The sequence below is a fragment of the Dipodomys merriami genome, unplaced genomic scaffold, assembly GCF_024711535.1.
Source record: "Dipodomys merriami isolate MVZ:Mamm:240054 unplaced genomic scaffold, mDipMer1.0.p SCAF_5, whole genome shotgun sequence".
In the NCBI taxonomy this organism is placed as follows: Eukaryota; Metazoa; Chordata; class Mammalia; order Rodentia; family Heteromyidae; genus Dipodomys; species Dipodomys merriami.
The window spans coordinates 41,578,969-41,596,658 of NW_027206068.1; the positions used below are offsets into that span (position 1 = coordinate 41,578,969).

Genomic DNA, 17,690 nt, shown 5'->3' on the forward strand with positions numbered 1-17,690 from the left:
TCCCCCCTCAACCACCTTGAATATGTATAGGAGGACTGAGGCTCATAGATACTAAGGGATTTGACCTTAAATCATATGGATTACTAAATAACAGACCAGGCCAATGATGCTAACTCTCCCTGTACTGTTGAGTCTTTTTGTATGGTTAAATTTGAACAAAATGTTGCTTTATTTATAATCTTTCTAGGATTAATTTTTGCTAGCTTGTGTGTCCTAGTGCAGCTGTTGAAAAGAACATTTAATTAGTTATTTATAAATATGTTGTATTCAATATTTTCTGTAGTAATGGCAGAAATACTCTGCAGAATTGTTCAATTCATCCAATTCAGCTTGCAGAGAGCTCGTAAAAGCTTTTAGCTTTCCATCTTGGAACTAGCAATTTTTCTAAATCATAATGTAGCTTTTATTTATCAAAATGCTTATGAGTAGATCCTTTTAACGTACTTGGATTAATTGACTGAAATGGGTTGAATTCACATTACTAATTGATAACCAAGGACCTCTTTAAAAGCTGTACAAGGTAATGTCCACTCCTTAACTACTAATTTTTATGTATGGATGTTTAATTAGCAGTCAATTGTTGTCAAACTGAAGTTGAAGATTTTGAAAGGCTTATTAATAAAATTAAATTTTTGATATGTTTTATATTTATATAGTCTTCTACTTGCTATTTATGTTGCCGTATTTGTAGTACTTCACTTTATGAAATTTAGAAACATCCAACTTGAAATAAAACCCCAGTAAAAGCAATAACTAGATTTATGATAATTAAAAATAGAAATGAATACTATCATTCACTTTTTTTGTGCCAGTCTTGGATTTGAACTCAGAGCATGGATGCTGTCCCTGACCAGTGTTATCTACGTGGGCCACAGATTGACTTTCAGCTTTTTTGGAAGTTAATTGAGATAGAGTCTCACGGGCTTTCCTGCCCATGCTGGCTCTAAACCATGGTCCTCATATCTTAGCCTCTTGAGTAGCTAGAATTACAGGAGTGAGCTACCAGCATCCAGCTAGTTTTTTTACATTTTATCTGGAGGCTGTGAGTGAATTTAGGTTATGCTTTTTCTCCAAACTCAACATTTTTCTTACCCTTTCTGGTTTTCCATTATTTCCATTATTTGCCTCTATTGTCTCTAGCTCCAGCCTTATGTGAACTCTAGAAGACTATACAGTAGAAGAATGAATCCAGTTTTAAATGCCATTTGTTTATTTTTCTCTTGTTAACTTCCTTTTGAGTCTAGTGTGGTTCTGTTTCTTCTGAAAAACTCCTTTTCCTATCTCCATAATTTTATTTAATGAAGTAGAAAAGTGGAGCCAAAGGAATGATGGTAAACCTTTCTCATTTTTATTGGAGCCAGAAATCTAACTATTTATTACTACTTCGAGTTAGGAAGTGAGTTTAATTTTCCGGTGGGTCACAGAAGAATTAGTGACAGTCTCTTAGAGGCTGTCTTGGAGGAAACCTGTCACAGGCAGCAGATATTTGATACTGTAGTGCTGCGTGCTATGAACAGAGCATTGTGAAAATTATTGGAAGTATTTAGTGAGTTGGATCTTCCAGAGGAGATGACATTTGAGTTGGGCCTGTAAAGTTAGATGGACATTTGCCAGTGACAGAGGAGGGACAGTCTGTGAACACTGTGTACAAGAATTGGGAGCATGAAAGTCTGTGATTGGGGTACACATTCTGTATGGCCATAATGCAGGTATTGAAAAGTAAGAAAATTGGTATTAAATGGTATGGTATGCTAATTTGGGCTCTGTCCAAATTAGTTTTAAGTTTTAGGGGAAATATCAAATATTTTTAAAGCAGGAGGTAAATGTGATTGCATTTCTGCTTTAAAAAAGCTGTGAACTCAGTTGTCTTTAGAAACCAAGCAAGAAATAGATGTGAAAGAAGCAGACAAAGAGCAAGGTCATGGGCAGGTTGACAGGACTGCCTTTCCCATAAAGGCTATTTGACTGTTCTATCAGATCACATAGAATATTGACCAAAGACAATGTGAAGTTAAGCCTTGCTCAAGGTTATCCCTGACAGATTTTTTTGAGGATGGTTTACAGCGTGTGGCAATTGTGTTTGTCAAGTAAATGGATGGATATTAGGGTGTATATGTTGTATATGCAAATTAATTGGGAGGCTATTCAAATAAAGCAAACAAAAAAGTGATAAGGTTTGAGTTAGGACATAAAATAGATAGGTACAGATATGGGAACTACTGAATGGGAATGTAGATCTCACTGTAGAACCCATTGGAATATCATTGCCAGTTAGATCCTAAGAAAGAGAAGCATGGAAGATAACTGGAAGATTCCAGTTTGAATGGAGTGGGGTGGTGGTGGTAATGCTCTGAATTAACACACACGACATTGGAGAAGAAAGCATGAGAGGAGAGGCTTTATTTTAATTTAAAACAAAATAATTTTATATATTCATTCATGAAATAACTCATCTTACCCTGGTAGTCACTATTCTATCCTCAGTGCTTTTGTTTTTATTTCTGTTTTATGTTGGTTTTGGTGCTGGAAATCAGGGTCTGTACTTGCAAGGCAGGCATCCTTCCAGTTGAATCATACCTCTAGCTCCTTTCACTTTATAGTTTGAATAGGACCTCACATTTATTCCTTGCCCATCTGGGAAATCCTCCAAATTTATGCTTTCCTCATTGCTGTGTTGTCAGGCACATGTCGCCATAGCCAGATTTTATTGGTTGAGAAGGAACTCTTGGACTTTTTGCCTGGATTGATTTTGAGTCATGATCCTCCCAATCTCTGCCTCTCCATTAGCTAAAGAGTATGGGTGTGAGTCATTACATGGGGCCCTACTCCCAACTTCATTGTGACCAACTTTTTCAGATTCTACATATGATTAATGTTATGCAGTGAATGTCTTTCCATGCTCAGCTTGTTTTACTTATTGAAATGTCTTCCAGGTTGAGCATCTTGTCCTATCTGGCAAGATGTCATCCTTTTTATGGCTGTGTTTTATGCTGTTATACCGCATTTTCTCCATACATTCATTCTTTTTTTTTTTTTTTTTTTCTGAGTGGGTGTGAGGTGAGGCTTAATTCCAAGTGCAAAGACACTATTATGGTTATCCTTTCAGAGGAACTGTTTTAGAGTCTGTAGCTCTTATTCATTCATTGGTTGGGGGGGGGGGCAGGAATTTTCCTAGAATCAGTCATTTTAAAGGAAAACCTCAGTCTTGCCTGTAAGCATTCCGTTAACCTATATATGTGTATTTGGCCATATATCAGGTATAATTTCTGATTGGAGATCTTAACTTTTCTAACAAGGTGTCATTAGGATTCTGTTGCTTGTCAAACAATATAATCGTGCTCATGCTCAGATTTTGCTATGGAATACAATTGCCTGTTCTCTGTGTCTGCCTCTCTCTGGGTTATGACCTCAGTGTACATTGAAAGGCTCAGTAAGAAGCAATAAAGGAATCATGTTCATGTATGCTGTCGTATTGGCAAGGCTCTTGAGCCTTTGTGAAGATATAAATTCTCCTTTATCAAGACATGAAGAAATTTTTCTTAGAACTTTATGTCAGTAAAAGGTTTTTTTTTTTCCTTTGTTTTGTTTTGTCTCTTACCTGCTGGTGTGTTTTGATATTGTGGACACTGAATTGTGTACTGTGTTCCTCTCTGTTAGGAATTTGAGAGTCGGTTCATAATTGGTAGGCAACAGTTGCAGTCTACCCGCCTTCCCCCCCCCACCCGTGTTCAACTCATTTTTCACTATATCTATTTTATACACAACTTAAGTCCGTTTTTTTAAAGTCAGTTTTTTTGTTAAAATATTTTCATTGGATTTATTTTGTTAAATCTCACTAATATTTTTAGTAACAGCATATAATAATTTAACATGTTTTACATATTTGCTTATTGCAAAATAATGCTGCAAGGATCATGTGATTTCAGATATGTATTCAGAAGTAGAGCTGCTGAGCTATGGTCAGTGTAGAATTTCATAGCTTTCCAAAGAGGTTGCATACATGTTCTCTCTAGCATTGAATGAGTGTTTCATTCCATTAACTGATGTTATTTCTGGTCTTTTACAAATATATTGGGCTGTTCTGCTTGTTGATTACAGTGGTTTTGTAGCCACTTTTTCCAGATGACTGATGGACTCCTGTCTGTATATTGTGGGTTTATTGTCATTTGGATATTCCTATCTATATATGTTCAAGCCATGCACCCTTTATTTTTATTTTGTCCTGTTGATGTGTTTATGTGTTCTTAGGACTGATACTTTATAGTAAGCCTTTGCCTAATTTTAGCTTAATAATTTAACATTGTTCCTCAAGATTTTCTTGTTTATTCTTTGCCTTTCAAATTGCCACATACATTTAAGAATGTGTTTTTTAGTTTCTACCAAGAAAAAAGCTTACTTGGATTTTGATTAGAATTTCAGTTACTCTAGATCATTTTGATGGGAACTCTACTGAGGATTGCACTCTGTGAACATGGTATATCCCTCTATGTATTTGTCTGACTTATTTTAGCTTGGTGTTATGTTGTGTAGCTTTTTATTAGACTTGTTTGCACATATTTGATTTTTAAAAGTAGTACATAAGAATTTTCATCTTCTGATTCCTTGCTTCTTCAGTATAGACATTAACTTCATGAATTTTGAAATTTAGTTTTTATTTAAACTATGCATTTCAGTCTTTAACATTGCTATTAGTTTTAATTTAAGTGGTTCCTTTCATCTGTAGATTCTTTAGGATTTTCTACTCATAGTCCTATTGTTTCTATAGTAACTCTCTTCCTATCCCTCCCCTTCTTCTCTCCCTTCTTATTTCCCTCCCTGCCTTGCTCCTTTCCTCCTTTCCTAATTTTTTTCATGCAGTATACAACTGGCATTTGTTGATTATTTATTTGGCTAACTTTTTGGTCACCCTTAGCTTGTCTCTTTTAAAGATAATATATGTAACTCTGTTTTGCTTGTCTCTTTTAAAGATGATATATCTAACTCTTTTATTTAATAGTGAGTTGAATTCAAAGCTGCAAGACACTTTGGAACAAATTGAGGTAAGAAGGGTTTTATCATTGGTAAGTGATTTTTCCTTTGTAGAGGCTTTTGAATATCACAGTGCATCATTATACTTTGACTTCATGTTATCAATGTTTTTAGATCACTATACTTAAGCTGTTGTTTTTGCTTTGGAATATCCATGAATTGTCAAATAGTGTTAATCTCCTTGTAAGTTTAATGACGCTTTTGGAATTATGGGACCTCAAAACAGTACATAAAAATACCACTATTTGTAGAAAAAAAATCTTTAGTCAGTTAATTTACTTAAGAGTAATTTTTGACTGATGAAAAATACTCTTAATTTTTTAAACTACTAGTAATATCTCATATAGTTGATCAAAATGGTAGAAAACTGGCAAGAATGGTATGTAGTATGAGCATGAAAACTTGCCTTTTCTTCTACTTATATGTAGATTCATCTCTTGTCAATCTTTGCCAGTAGAGCATTCATTTTAACAAAGTTAATAAAATTTCTTCTGATACTTTGTTTTATTGTTTTAATAATAAGGGTGTACTTATAAAAGTACCTTTTGTGAAATGGCCTTTTGTGAAAATGTTCTTTGATTATAAATGCAGTTATTTGTTAATTGTAAAATTGAAATATTTGATAATCACAAAAAACAGCTGCTTTGAATCTTGCAAGTAAACCTTTGCCTGAATACATTTAATGAGGGCTTTCTATCAAGAGCTTAGTATTTTTTCACTCTGTAATAGAAAATATTATTCTATAGATTCATATATAAAATATATCTAGTAGAATAGAATTCTATATACTTACATATAGTATATATTTATATACTTTGTAGAAAATCAGCATTTAAAAATTGAATCATTACAATAGAGATAAAGTTCACTTATTTAGATATAAACATCTAAATCTTGAGGTGTATGCTTTTGAAGGCATTGTTTTATTGAAAATTACGTCAGTGATTACAGAAAGTTTTTAAAAAATAGCCTCACAAATTCATTCATATTGTTATAAGATTTTAGCAGATATTGGAGGAAATATGAACTGAAGAAAAAAACACAAAATTAAAAAAAACTCATACTTGTTTTCCTTAAAGTCTAAGGTTTTCAATACTGAAACATTTATATTCACATTATTTTAGTAAACTTGGTGTGATAATTAAGAAATTATAATTTTAATATTTGTACTTAGTTTTGACTTTCTAATTCAGTGTGATACTAAATAGATATTAATTACTGTGAGAGTGGTCTTAATATTTTCATTGCCTTGAAAACTCAATTTTTAAGTCATTTCTTTCTCTTTTAATTATAAGGAACAATTAGATGTTGCACTTTCAAAAATCTGTAAGAATTTTGATATTAATCATTATACCAAGGTTCAACAAGCTTATCGACTTCTTGGAAAAACACAGGTTAGTGTTAAAAGGATGTTCTCCTATTGACTTTCATGCTTATTTAAAACTATATAATAGTAATGTAGCAGCCTCAATGTTTCATTTCATAGAGTACACTTACTAACAGTGGTGACATGGTTGTTTTAAGGATGGGAACATCTGGTCAGAAATCTGTTGATGCGGTCCTGCTAAGGCAACCTCAGTTGGGGAGTGAATTTGAATGACTCTAGGTCTGCAAATGATGTTACAAACATTAAAATGGCCCCTGGCAGAAAAGAGGCTCTCCATCTCTTTAGGTGTATGTAGTGTGATTAAAATGCTACATATATTTTTTGAATAAAGTGTTTTCCATGTTTAATATTTTCATAGTTTTGTACAGGTTTTTTTTTAAAAAAAGGGGTGTTAGAGTTGGAAGCTGTCGTAGGAGAATTATGGATTTAAGTCTAGTCTGGCTATACAGTAAGAACATATTTCAAAAAACTAAAATAAAAACTAAAATCAAACCAGATGGGGGATACACACACAGATACATACACACATACACGCAGGGTATATTGCAAAATAATTCAACGAGAGATGATTATCTAGTCTCTTTTTCCTCTGTTTTCGATTCGATTCTACAACATACTTTCTTTTTTTTTTCTTTTTTGCTTTTTACTTGTGAAAATACTGTATAGAGGAGTTACAATTACATGGGCAAGATAATGAGTACATTTCTTATCAAGCATTGTAGCCTCCTCCTTTGTTTCCCCTTCCCATCCCTTCCCATCCTCTCCCCGCCTGCTACCCCCACTGAACCCACCTTCTCTCTCCCCCTACCCCTCACCAAAGTTATAAAGTTAGTTTTTTGACATAACGACTTGTACATCTCATTGTTGCAACTGGTCCACCTGTATCCCTATTTAAATGATTTGTTTTTTTCCTTTCCCCTCCACAAATTATACTGACATCAAATACAATGAAAGCAGGGCTTATACCATGGGGGAGGGGCATACAAAGCAACAAAGAAATAATCTTATAAATATGTTAGAAACAATCGCAGGAAAGAAAAAAACATTTGAATACATATCTTAAGGTTCATTTCCCTAACATCAACTTATCTGACCTTTTCTGCCAACGTACCTTCTTATAGGTACTTTGACTACCTCAAAATGGTATATAAACTTTTATGCAGTGTTTCCATTTGCCTACAAAACAGGTCTAGTGCATTTGGTGGATGTCTCCAAGGATTGTTATTCTCCGAAATGTTATAATTTGCTTCCTAACATATGCCTTTTAATTCTCTTAATAGCCAAGAGTATCCTTGAAAACTTGAAGTAAGGCCCATGGTTTAAAAGTTAATCATATCTTTTGCATAAAGTTGCAGAGCTTCTGCAGGGCAAATGACATAGCTAGCAAGATCAATAGAAAGCCCACAGATTGGGAGAAGATCTTTACTAGCCATACAACGGACAAGGGTCTCATATCTAAATTATACTTGGAACTCAAAAAATTAAACCCCCCAACAACAAATCCTCAAAGAAACAACTGCCCAATAAATAAGTGGGCGAAAGACTTAAAGAGAAACTTCTCTGAAGAAGAAAGAAGGATGGCCAATAGACACATGAAGAAATGTTCAACATCCCTAGCCATAAAAGAAATGCAAATCAAAACAACATTGAGATATCACCTCACTCCAGTTAGAACGGCAAAAATCAAGAACTCTAACAACAACAGATGCTGGAGGGGATGTGGACAGAAAGGAACCTTACTTCATTGTTGGTGGGAATGTAAACTTGTTCAACCACTTTGGAAAACAGTATGGAGGTTCCTCAAAAGACTTCACATAGAACTCCCCTATGACCCAGCAATCCCACTTTTGGGCATTTACCCAAATGTTTACAAACAAGACCACACTAAAGCTACCAGCACGACTATGTTTATTGCAGCATTATTTACCATAGCTAAGATATGGAACCAACCCAGATGCCCCTCAGTAGATGAATGGATCAAGAAAATGTGGTATATATACACAATGGAATGAATTCTATGCCTCCATCAGAAAGAATGACATTGCCCCATTTGTTAGGAAATGGAAAAACTTGGAAAAAATTATATTAAGTGAAGTAAGCCAGGCCCAAAGAAACATAGGTCCCATGGTTTCCCTTATTTGTAATATCTAGTATATGTATGAGTCAAGCAGAAAAGGTCAGATAATGTGATGTCAGGAAAATGAACCCTTAGATGTGTATTTTAATGTTTTTTTCTTTCATGCTTGTGTTTCTAACGCATTTATAAGATTATCTCTTTGTTGCTTTGTATGTCCCTCCCCCACAGTATAACCCTTGCTTTCACTATATTTGATGTCAGTATAACTTGTGGAGGAGATGGGGAAAAACCAGTTGTTTAAGGATACAGGTGGACCTGTTGCAACAATGAGAAGTACAAGTTGTCATGTCCAAAACGAGCTTTACAACGTGGGTGTGGGGTGGGGGAAGGGGGGGAAGGAGAAGGATTGGGATTGGGGGGGAGGGGGGAGGCTGGGAAGGGATGTGAAGGGTAAACAAAGGAGGAGGCTGCAATGCTTGGTAAGAAATGTACGCATTATCCTGCCCATGTAATTTGTAACTCCTCTGTACAGTATGTTCACAAATAAAATAAAATAAAATTTTAAAAAAATACCTAAAAAAAGTTAATCATATCTTCTATGTACAGGATTATACATCTATCTATGTATGCATTTTGCCTCTTAAATGGTCCTCTCTTTTAGAAAGAAATTTAAGGCTTTTTCAGACTACTTAAATTCTGTTTATGGTTTAATGTGTGAGTTGCTATGTCTCACTACTTCCTTAAGCATTACCTAGAAAAAAATCTACAAGAACAAAGACACTGCCAGTTTTGGATTGTGATTTCTAATTTGTTCCTAAGATTGCTTTTTATTAACTCTTATGATCAATGAACTTACAGTTTAACAAAGAAAATACCAGGAAGCTAGAACATGAGTTGTCAAGAGTGGGAGTGGGGCTGGGGAAGGCAATGAGAGGAGTAGCAGGCAAATGAAGAGAGGAGAAGTGGGCAAGACAGTCATTATCAATGTGCATGTAAAAATGTAGAACATACATTGTACAATATGGAAATAGAGCCAGGTATCCCTTAGGGGATGGGTGGGGTTGGGAGAGATGGGGAGATGATACTGATGATGAAAGAGATGATGTTGACTAACATACATTGAACTCAAAAGCTGACATGATGAAACCCCTTGTAAAACTACTTAAAGATAATACTTCTTTAAAAAGCAGGAAAAGTCCTTTATATTCATTAAACCCTTTGGTATCTACTAGATAGATTACCTCAGGCCCCTGAATATTGACTTTCAAGTATATTTTATTCTAGTGAGGGATACAGACCTTAAAGAAACAAGCAAAGATACTGTCATGTGGTAACAAGTGCCATCCAGAACTATAAATTAGGGTAAGTGATTGGAAGTACTGCTTTATATGGAGAAGTCAACTATGAAAGTAAATCTTGAATTCTGTAAGGGAGTGAATACTTAATGCTGGAGGGGCTCCAGAGATATGCTTATGCATGAACCCCTGAGAAGGGCAGGATGAATAGCAGTTATAAATACAGAGCAACAGAATAGTGTTCACAGTCCACAGACTTCCTTGTATGCTATGATGTCCTGCTTATGTGAAGATTATTTGTAGGTAGTCAGCAAAGTAACAGTTAACTCTGGGAATAGAACTGATCTTAGTGCTATAATTATGATCGGTAAAGATTCTTTTCTCTGTGTTTTCCAATCTGTTGAAATTTATTTTAGGAACATGAAGTTAACTTGTATGGTTTTTCTTTCCACAGACTGCAATGGATCAACTTCATATGCACTTTACTCAAGCCATTCACAATACCGTATTTCAAGTTGTCCTTGGTTATGTGGAACTATGTGCAGGAAACACGGACACAAAATTCCAAAAGCTGCAATATAAAGACCTCTGTACGGTATGTAATATGTACATATATCTCCCTTAGGTTTAAAATTGATATTTCCTTTCTTTGTGCACCTACCATTGGATGATGCTAGAAAACAAAAACAAGTAAGTTGCTCAAAAGCTATTTCTTTTCTCCCATATTATTTTCTTCATAGGAAAACCAAAAACTCAGTCACACAAATGTAAGAGTGCTGAGATTGTAATATGGTTGCTTCTAAATCAATTCTACCCTGTAGCTTATTTTCCTCTTCTTTCACTGATCTAAATTCTCTTTGCAATTGCAAAGATTCCTCAGGAATCATCTTTTTCCAATCTTTCTATATACTGTTTCTGTCAGTGTCTGTAACCAGCTATTGAACCCAATAGGTGAGATGTCCAAATAAGTCCATCTGGGCTGTTTTAGAAGTAGGTCTTGTTGATGGGGTACAGTGTGTAAAAAAAGGATAAACGACTGCAAAATGGAAGTGTCATCTACTTTTACAAGGGAAGGTTGGTTAAAAGTAAGGGAGGCTAATTAAGGAGGGATGCACTTGTGTAGGAGCTGTGGCCTTGGAAGGGAGGTGAGCAAGTAGAGCCTGTAGGTAGAGGTCTGTGACTGGCGTGTTTTGGAAATGAGAAGAGAGAGGCTAGGCATGTTGGCAGTGTATTTGCTTCATATTGTAACAATATTTTGAAGGAAGTCTTTAATCATATATATAGTTTAAAAATAGCATTAAAATTAAGATCGGCAAATGGAGAGGAAAAAGGGACGTAGTAGGGAACAATTGTGCTTCCTTTCAATGGAAAGATTCTCAGAGTTATTTTCAACTACTTTCACATGTCAGCCTATGTGAATGGGAGTGAAATTTAACTAATTAAGTCCTTTTATAAAGAAATCTGGGGTAAAATTAGTGTTATATCTTATTATTTAATTCTGTTAAAGAGTCTCAGTTCTGAAGACCAGTAGCAGTTATTATTTAATTCTGTTAAAGAGTCTCAGTTCTGAAGACCAGTAGCAGCCTGTCTCATTATGAAGTCTCTTCCATTGGTTAGCTTTCACCATTTCTCTGAGTTTAAAAGTTTAGTTGGTTTTGAGCTTTTAAAAATGTTTTTGTAGCAAGGCAAAAAATCCCAATGAGTATGCAAGGCCCTGAGTTCATCCTCAGTTGTGCACACCTGCACGCACAAGCGCGCGCGCGCACACACACACACACACACACGTACACACATCCATACGTAAATGGAAAAAAAATGATTTTATAGCTGGATATAGTAGTGCATGGCTTTTATCAGTCTTTGGGATGCCCTTCTTTCTTTCTTTCCTTCTTTCTTTCCTTCTTTCTTTCCTTCTTTCTTTCCTTCTTTCTTTCCTTCTTCCTTCCTTCCTTCCTTCCTTCCTTCCTTCCTTCCTTCCTTCCTTCCTTCCTTCCTTCCTTCCTTCCTTCCTTCCTCTCTGTCTCTGTCTCTCTCTCTCTCTCTCTTTCTTTCAACTTGTGAAAATACTGTATAGAGGAGTTACAATTACATGGGCAAGATAACAAGTACATTTCTTATCAAGCATTGTTGCCTCCTTTTTGTTTCCCCTTCCCATCCCTTCCCATCCTCCCCCTCCCATCCTCCCCCCCACCTCCCACAAAGTTGTAAAGGGATTCTGAGGTAGGAGGATCACAACTTCAAGGTGAGTCTGAGCTGTATAGTAAGTTTCCATTCCCTTTCTCTCCTGCCTCCTCTTAAAAAAGTATAATTCACTGTCTTTTCTTCACCCCAATACTGAATCAGTTTTTCTTTTGGTAGTCTATTCTTTAGTCTGGCTCCCTGTCTTTTTTTTTTTAATATTAATGACAGACTAGTCATTTAGATTCTTTTTAACAAAAATGTATACATTATTATGCAGCCTAAATAAATATCTAATAATTAGAAGCAAAATTTCTTTTCTTTTCTTCTCTTTTCTTTTCAGTGGTAGTAGGGTTTGAACTTAGGGTCTTAGTTTGTTAGACAGGAAGTCTAGCTTTTGTTCATGTCCTCAGTCCTTTTTACATTATTTCATTTAGGGTTTTGTGTTTTTGCCCAGGGCCAGTCTCAGACCTAGATCATCTATGTAGATTGGATTTCAGTCATGGTCTGTCAAGCATAGCTATATTAATTGAGACGGAGTCTTGCCAAGTTTGTCAGGCTGGTCTTTGAATTGCAATCCTTTGCAGTCTGTGACCCTCATGTAGCTGGACTTAGAATCATGGGCCACCAAGTCTGCTCTGAACAGTAGTATTTGCACAGGAAAATGCAACTTAATTTATTACCAGAAAGGGACAATGTAATTTCCTGAAAAATATTAAGCTTTGTTTGTGATTTACTTATATTTTAGCATACCTATATGTTTAAAACACTAGGTGGAGAGATTTATAGTTGCCACATGGAAGATCATTATTTATTAACTTTGAAGGGAAATATGTTGTGCTTATTTGAAAGTTTATAAAATATTCACGTTTTTAATAATATTGTTGGTAGGCTGATGGGATTCCCTTGGGGGCCTATTAAAGATGTTAACTAGGATGTTATTAAGTTTATGATATACAGTTGGCTAAGCTGGCTGAAGTTTGCTCAATCATTTTTTCAATTGCTCATTTCCAGATAATGAGCTTTGTGTGTCTTCATGGTGTCTGGCATGTTAGAGGTGCTAAGCAAATGTTTCTTGAGTGAATTGGATTTTCATCTTTGTCTCCAGGAGGTGTGGTTGTTGACACAATTTACATCTAGTAGGGTAGGTGGGAGGGAAAGAATCCAACACTGAGTAAGTACCTTTTCTGGGCCATGAGTGCTCAGCATGTACACATAAGTGAGGCATAATAATGAAACTGACCTATTGCCTCTAGGCTTTTAGAGTTCCAGTCTTATGAAAGACATCCTTTCATTAATTGGATTATAATAATTCTATGGCCTTTCTTTTAAGGGTCAATAAATATAAAATTTTTCATGATATTAATAGAAAATACAAGTTATTCTTTTGTATAGAAAACACTTCTTTCTGTTCCTAGGTTCTCAGGGTGCTTTCTATTGTGAAGAATTAATGTATTTTTCCTCATCAGGTAATCTAACTGACTTTCTTTACTATAAAAATAAACTGCCAGCAGCTTTGGAGCTTCCTTGGTTTGGGGGTTCTGTAAATATTAACTACTTCATTAATACTCCAATTTTATGATCTTTTTTGGTGGTACTAGGGTTTGAACTCAGAATCTCAGCATGTGCTTTACCGCTTAAGTCTTGTCTCTAGTCATTTTGGTCTTTTTTTTTGAGTTAGGGTCTTATATTTTTGGCCAGAATGGCCTAGTACACTGTATTTCTATCCATGTTTTCCATGGTAGTGGGGATGTACAATAGGCATGTACTCCCATTTTCCACTGTTGTTTGAGATGGTATCTCACAAACTTTTTACACAAGCTTGCTGAGATTCTCTGGATCCCTACCTCCTGAATAGCTAAGATTACAAGTGTGAACCAGCCCTGTTTTTTGACTTTTTAAGCTAGATTTATGAATATTAATAATAAAACATTATAGAAAAAGACAAGCAAAAGAAAATAAAAATACATCTGGCTGGCTTTTTCAAATGTGTGTGTGTGTGTGTGTGTGTGTGTATGCGTGTGTGTATGAAGATAATTTAAAAGTAGCAGTATCTATTGTTTTATATAATTTTTCCTACTTACTGTGTTGCGAACAATTTTTCATTCAAGTAAATATATACTCAATATAACTTAATGACTTGACAGTATTTCAGTATAAGAGATCCTATGATTAATTAACTAGTTTACTGTTCTGGAATATTTATATTATTTGTCAGGTTTTGTCATTGTGAGCAACTTGGCATTAAGTATTCTTAAAGCTAAGTCTGTGCACACATCTTGAATGATTTCTTTGGGGTAGATCATGTGAAATGAAATTGCCTTGTCAAAGTGTTTACATTTCTAAGGCTTCTTGAAAGTGGGTTTGCTTACTCCACATCAGTGTTTGCTCTAGGCTCCTTCCCTGAATACATGAATGATTTATTTTGTTATTTAATATTTAATTGTCAGATATCACAAGGTAGCATATCAAAAATAATTTGTGCCAAGTGCTGGTGATTCATGTATGTAACTGTAGTTACTCAGAAGAGTGAGATCTGAGGATCATGGTTTAAAATTAGCCTGGGCAGAAAAATCTTTGAAACTCATCTCTAATTAACCAACAAAAAGCTGGAAGTGGAGCTGAGGCTCAAATGGTAGGATGATAAAGCTAAGCCTGAGTTCAAGGCCTGGCGCACACATACGTGAGGCCCCCCCCCCTTTTTTTTTTTTTTGCCTTTTTCATTTCTTTTTTCCCCAAATGCTATTGAGTTGAATATTGGGTCCACAAGAGAAAACACTTAAAGTACAAGGAATATTAATGTTTAGTTGAGGGCTTGCTTGGTTAACTTTAGAATAAACTCAGAACTTGGCTGTCAGCTGTCTCCTCACATTTGAAGAACCTGTGCACATGAGTGCAGGATGAAGAGGAAGTGTATGCAGTAGGGAGGTTGGGAGGGAGCGCAGGAGGCTGGAAGAGCAGCCAGTAGTCTGGAGTTAGTTTGGTTGTTGGTGTATATCCAGTAAGTGCTATGGATGGAGTATGTGCTTGGATGTCGCTCTCTGTTCACCTGAAGTGGATTGCAAGCTTCTCAGCTCTCCAAGTCTTGAAACCATCTGTGTAATTAAGACTTCTGCTGCATGATTTGTGGGAATGGACCAAAGGTAAAAGTTAAAAGTGCTAGCTTAGTTTAGAGGATGGTCCACAACTGCTAGCAGAAACAAATCTAATTTGCTAGTAGAAAGCCCTTTTGAAACCTACCAAAGAGTCACTTCTTAATTTGATAATTGTTTTTATATTTAAATACTACCTTTTACTGTCAGATAGCATAACGGTTAATTGACAGCATTGTATTACTTGAAATTTTGAAAGCTAGAATGTATTCTGATGACACATGCTTTGCTTATTTTGTGATATCAATGTATGCCTGTGATTTATGGGCACTTCACCGCAGTTAGAAAACCATTGAATGGTATTTAGGAATACCATTTTCTCTCATGTGGAAATTAGCTATACATTATAAATAAATATGTAAGCATATACAGATGTATTAACTGAAGTATAGTATATGCAGGGGAGAATTCTAGTGGTGGCCTTTGAACAATTAACTTACTTCCAGTCTAACAAAATAAATAGCATAAAGCTGGAATTTGGGCTGTCAAGGGAGGAAAGAAAGGTGAAGGGGATGAGGGCAGATGAATAACAGAGGAAGGGTGAAAGAATGCATTCATTATATATATGTGCAAATGGAACTAAAAAAATTGACGGCATGTGTGGGCTTGGGAGAGATGGGGAGAACCACAGAAGGGGTGACACTGATCAAGATTCATTATACTTATAAACTGATATGTTGAATGAATTGAAACCCCTTTGTACAAATACTTAAAGATAAAAACATAAATGAAGGAGCTCTTTATATTTCATAGTTTAGCAGTTGCTAGTTCCTTAGTTCCAGGTTGAGATCAGTCATGTTAACCAGGGTTACCTTGCCTTCCTGTGTCTAAACATACTGAGGACTGATGACACAGCTCCTGGCAGATAAGAATGACTGTGTTCCCCTAATATATTCATGCTTTTAAACAGTGAATGAATAAGTTCAAGTGCAAGGGAAATTATCCAAAGTTTATTTGTATTGTAGGGTTATAGAGATTCTAGGTGATTTTTTTTTAACCTTGGGGATTCCCATGCATGAAGCAGTCTGTAGGGATAATGAACAACACAATCACAAGGTTAGACTCCAAGCCCAAGCCCAGACATGTTCCCTCATCTCATTCACGGTCTGTGATGGTTAGGAATTGCTTAAGCTATTCATATTTGTGCAGCGTGGTACTTTGAGAGGTAGTTAGAGATTGCCAGGATCTTGAAGTTGCTTAGCTCAGAGGACCAGTATTCAGCCCCTCACAGATGAACCTTCTTGGGACTGTGAAACGTATTTCCAGAAGCATTTCTGCTCTCCTCAGCATCATCTTGTGATGGTAGCTTACCACTAAGAGCATTTATATAATGATACTGATAACCTTTTGATTTCTTTAGTGTGAGGGTATGTGCATGAGTGAGCGAGTGTGTGTGTGTGTGTGTGTGTGTGTGTGTGTGAGAGAGAGAGAGAGAGAGAGAGAGAGAGAGAGAGAGAGAGTGAGAGAGAGAGGAGAGAGGAGAAGAGAGAGAGGGAGGAGAGAGAACAGGTATGTGGACATGTGGATGGGGAGCTACCATGTTTGGATTCCTGTGAAACTGTCGGGACATCTGTTCTCTTCATATTTGTTAGGATGTGATGAGAGTACTAACTCTAAATGTGAGGCAAGAAATAATAATGCTTTCGGGATACCATGAAGAATTTCCATCTTGACATTTTAATATAAGAAACATCTTCCTAAAATTTCTTTAGGGTTTTGTTAAAAGAGATTTCTTTTTTTTTAAATAAAAAAGCAAAGACTAACCCTTAACAGCCATACTTTTTTCAAGTTTGTTATTTTACTTTGCACTTAATAACTTTTAAATGATGGCATTCTTTCTGGATGAGCATCAAATTCAGAAAGATTGCCTTTATTTACTGCTGGATTTATACTATTCTTTGAAAATACTTAAACTTACTGATTATAATCAAAGCTGACTTGCTGATTTTGATGACTTAATTTTATCATTTTAATTCTGATTAGTTTGGTTGGTGGAGATGGTCAATAGTGGAGTATTACTTTAAAGTAGTAATGCTGACACAGAAGATCAGATCTGTGGATTTTGTGAAAGCATTTATCAAGACTGGATTAATGGTACAGACCTGCAGTCTCAACTTTTCTGGAGGCAGAGTTGGGAAGATTTTGGTTTGAGAACAGCCTAGGAACAGTTAATGAGACTCTATTTCTGGAAACAAGCCAGGTGTGCACAGCTCACATGACAGCTAGGCTGGAGATTCAAGTAGGAACTCAGTCGGAAGCCTGCTATGGACCAAAATGTGAATTCTGTTTGAAAAAAAAAATACTTGGGATAGCATGGAAGAAATGCTGGGTAACTCTTTTACTGCATTGTAACATTTGGGTTTTAAAATCTCTGCATCTTAAATGCTGAGGTATTTGTTGCCTTGCACATAATTATCAAAATTATAAGACATATATGTCTTCTCTATAAAGATTGTAGATTATTTTCTTTAACTCTTGGGTTATGTAAAATATTTTTTCTTTTCTGCATTAAAAAAAAAAAAGAAAATTCTCAGGGTGGGTATGGTAGCCTAGGCCCAGCTATTCAGGAGGCA

At 35.7% G+C, this 17,690-nt stretch overlaps 1 protein-coding gene across 1 annotated transcript in view; it reads left to right on the forward strand.

The window, feature by feature from the left end:
- Positions 1-17,690, forward strand: part of Vps50 (VPS50 subunit of EARP/GARPII complex) — a 103,375-nt gene that overhangs the window by 28,728 nt on the left and 56,957 nt on the right. Inside the window, exons 10-12 of the mRNA XM_069996505.1 lie at positions 4,997-5,039; positions 6,324-6,422; positions 10,242-10,382. Of these exons, the coding sequence (XP_069852606.1) occupies positions 4,997-5,039; positions 6,324-6,422; positions 10,242-10,382 (283 nt within the window). The remainder of the gene's footprint in view (positions 1-4,996; positions 5,040-6,323; positions 6,423-10,241; positions 10,383-17,690) is intronic.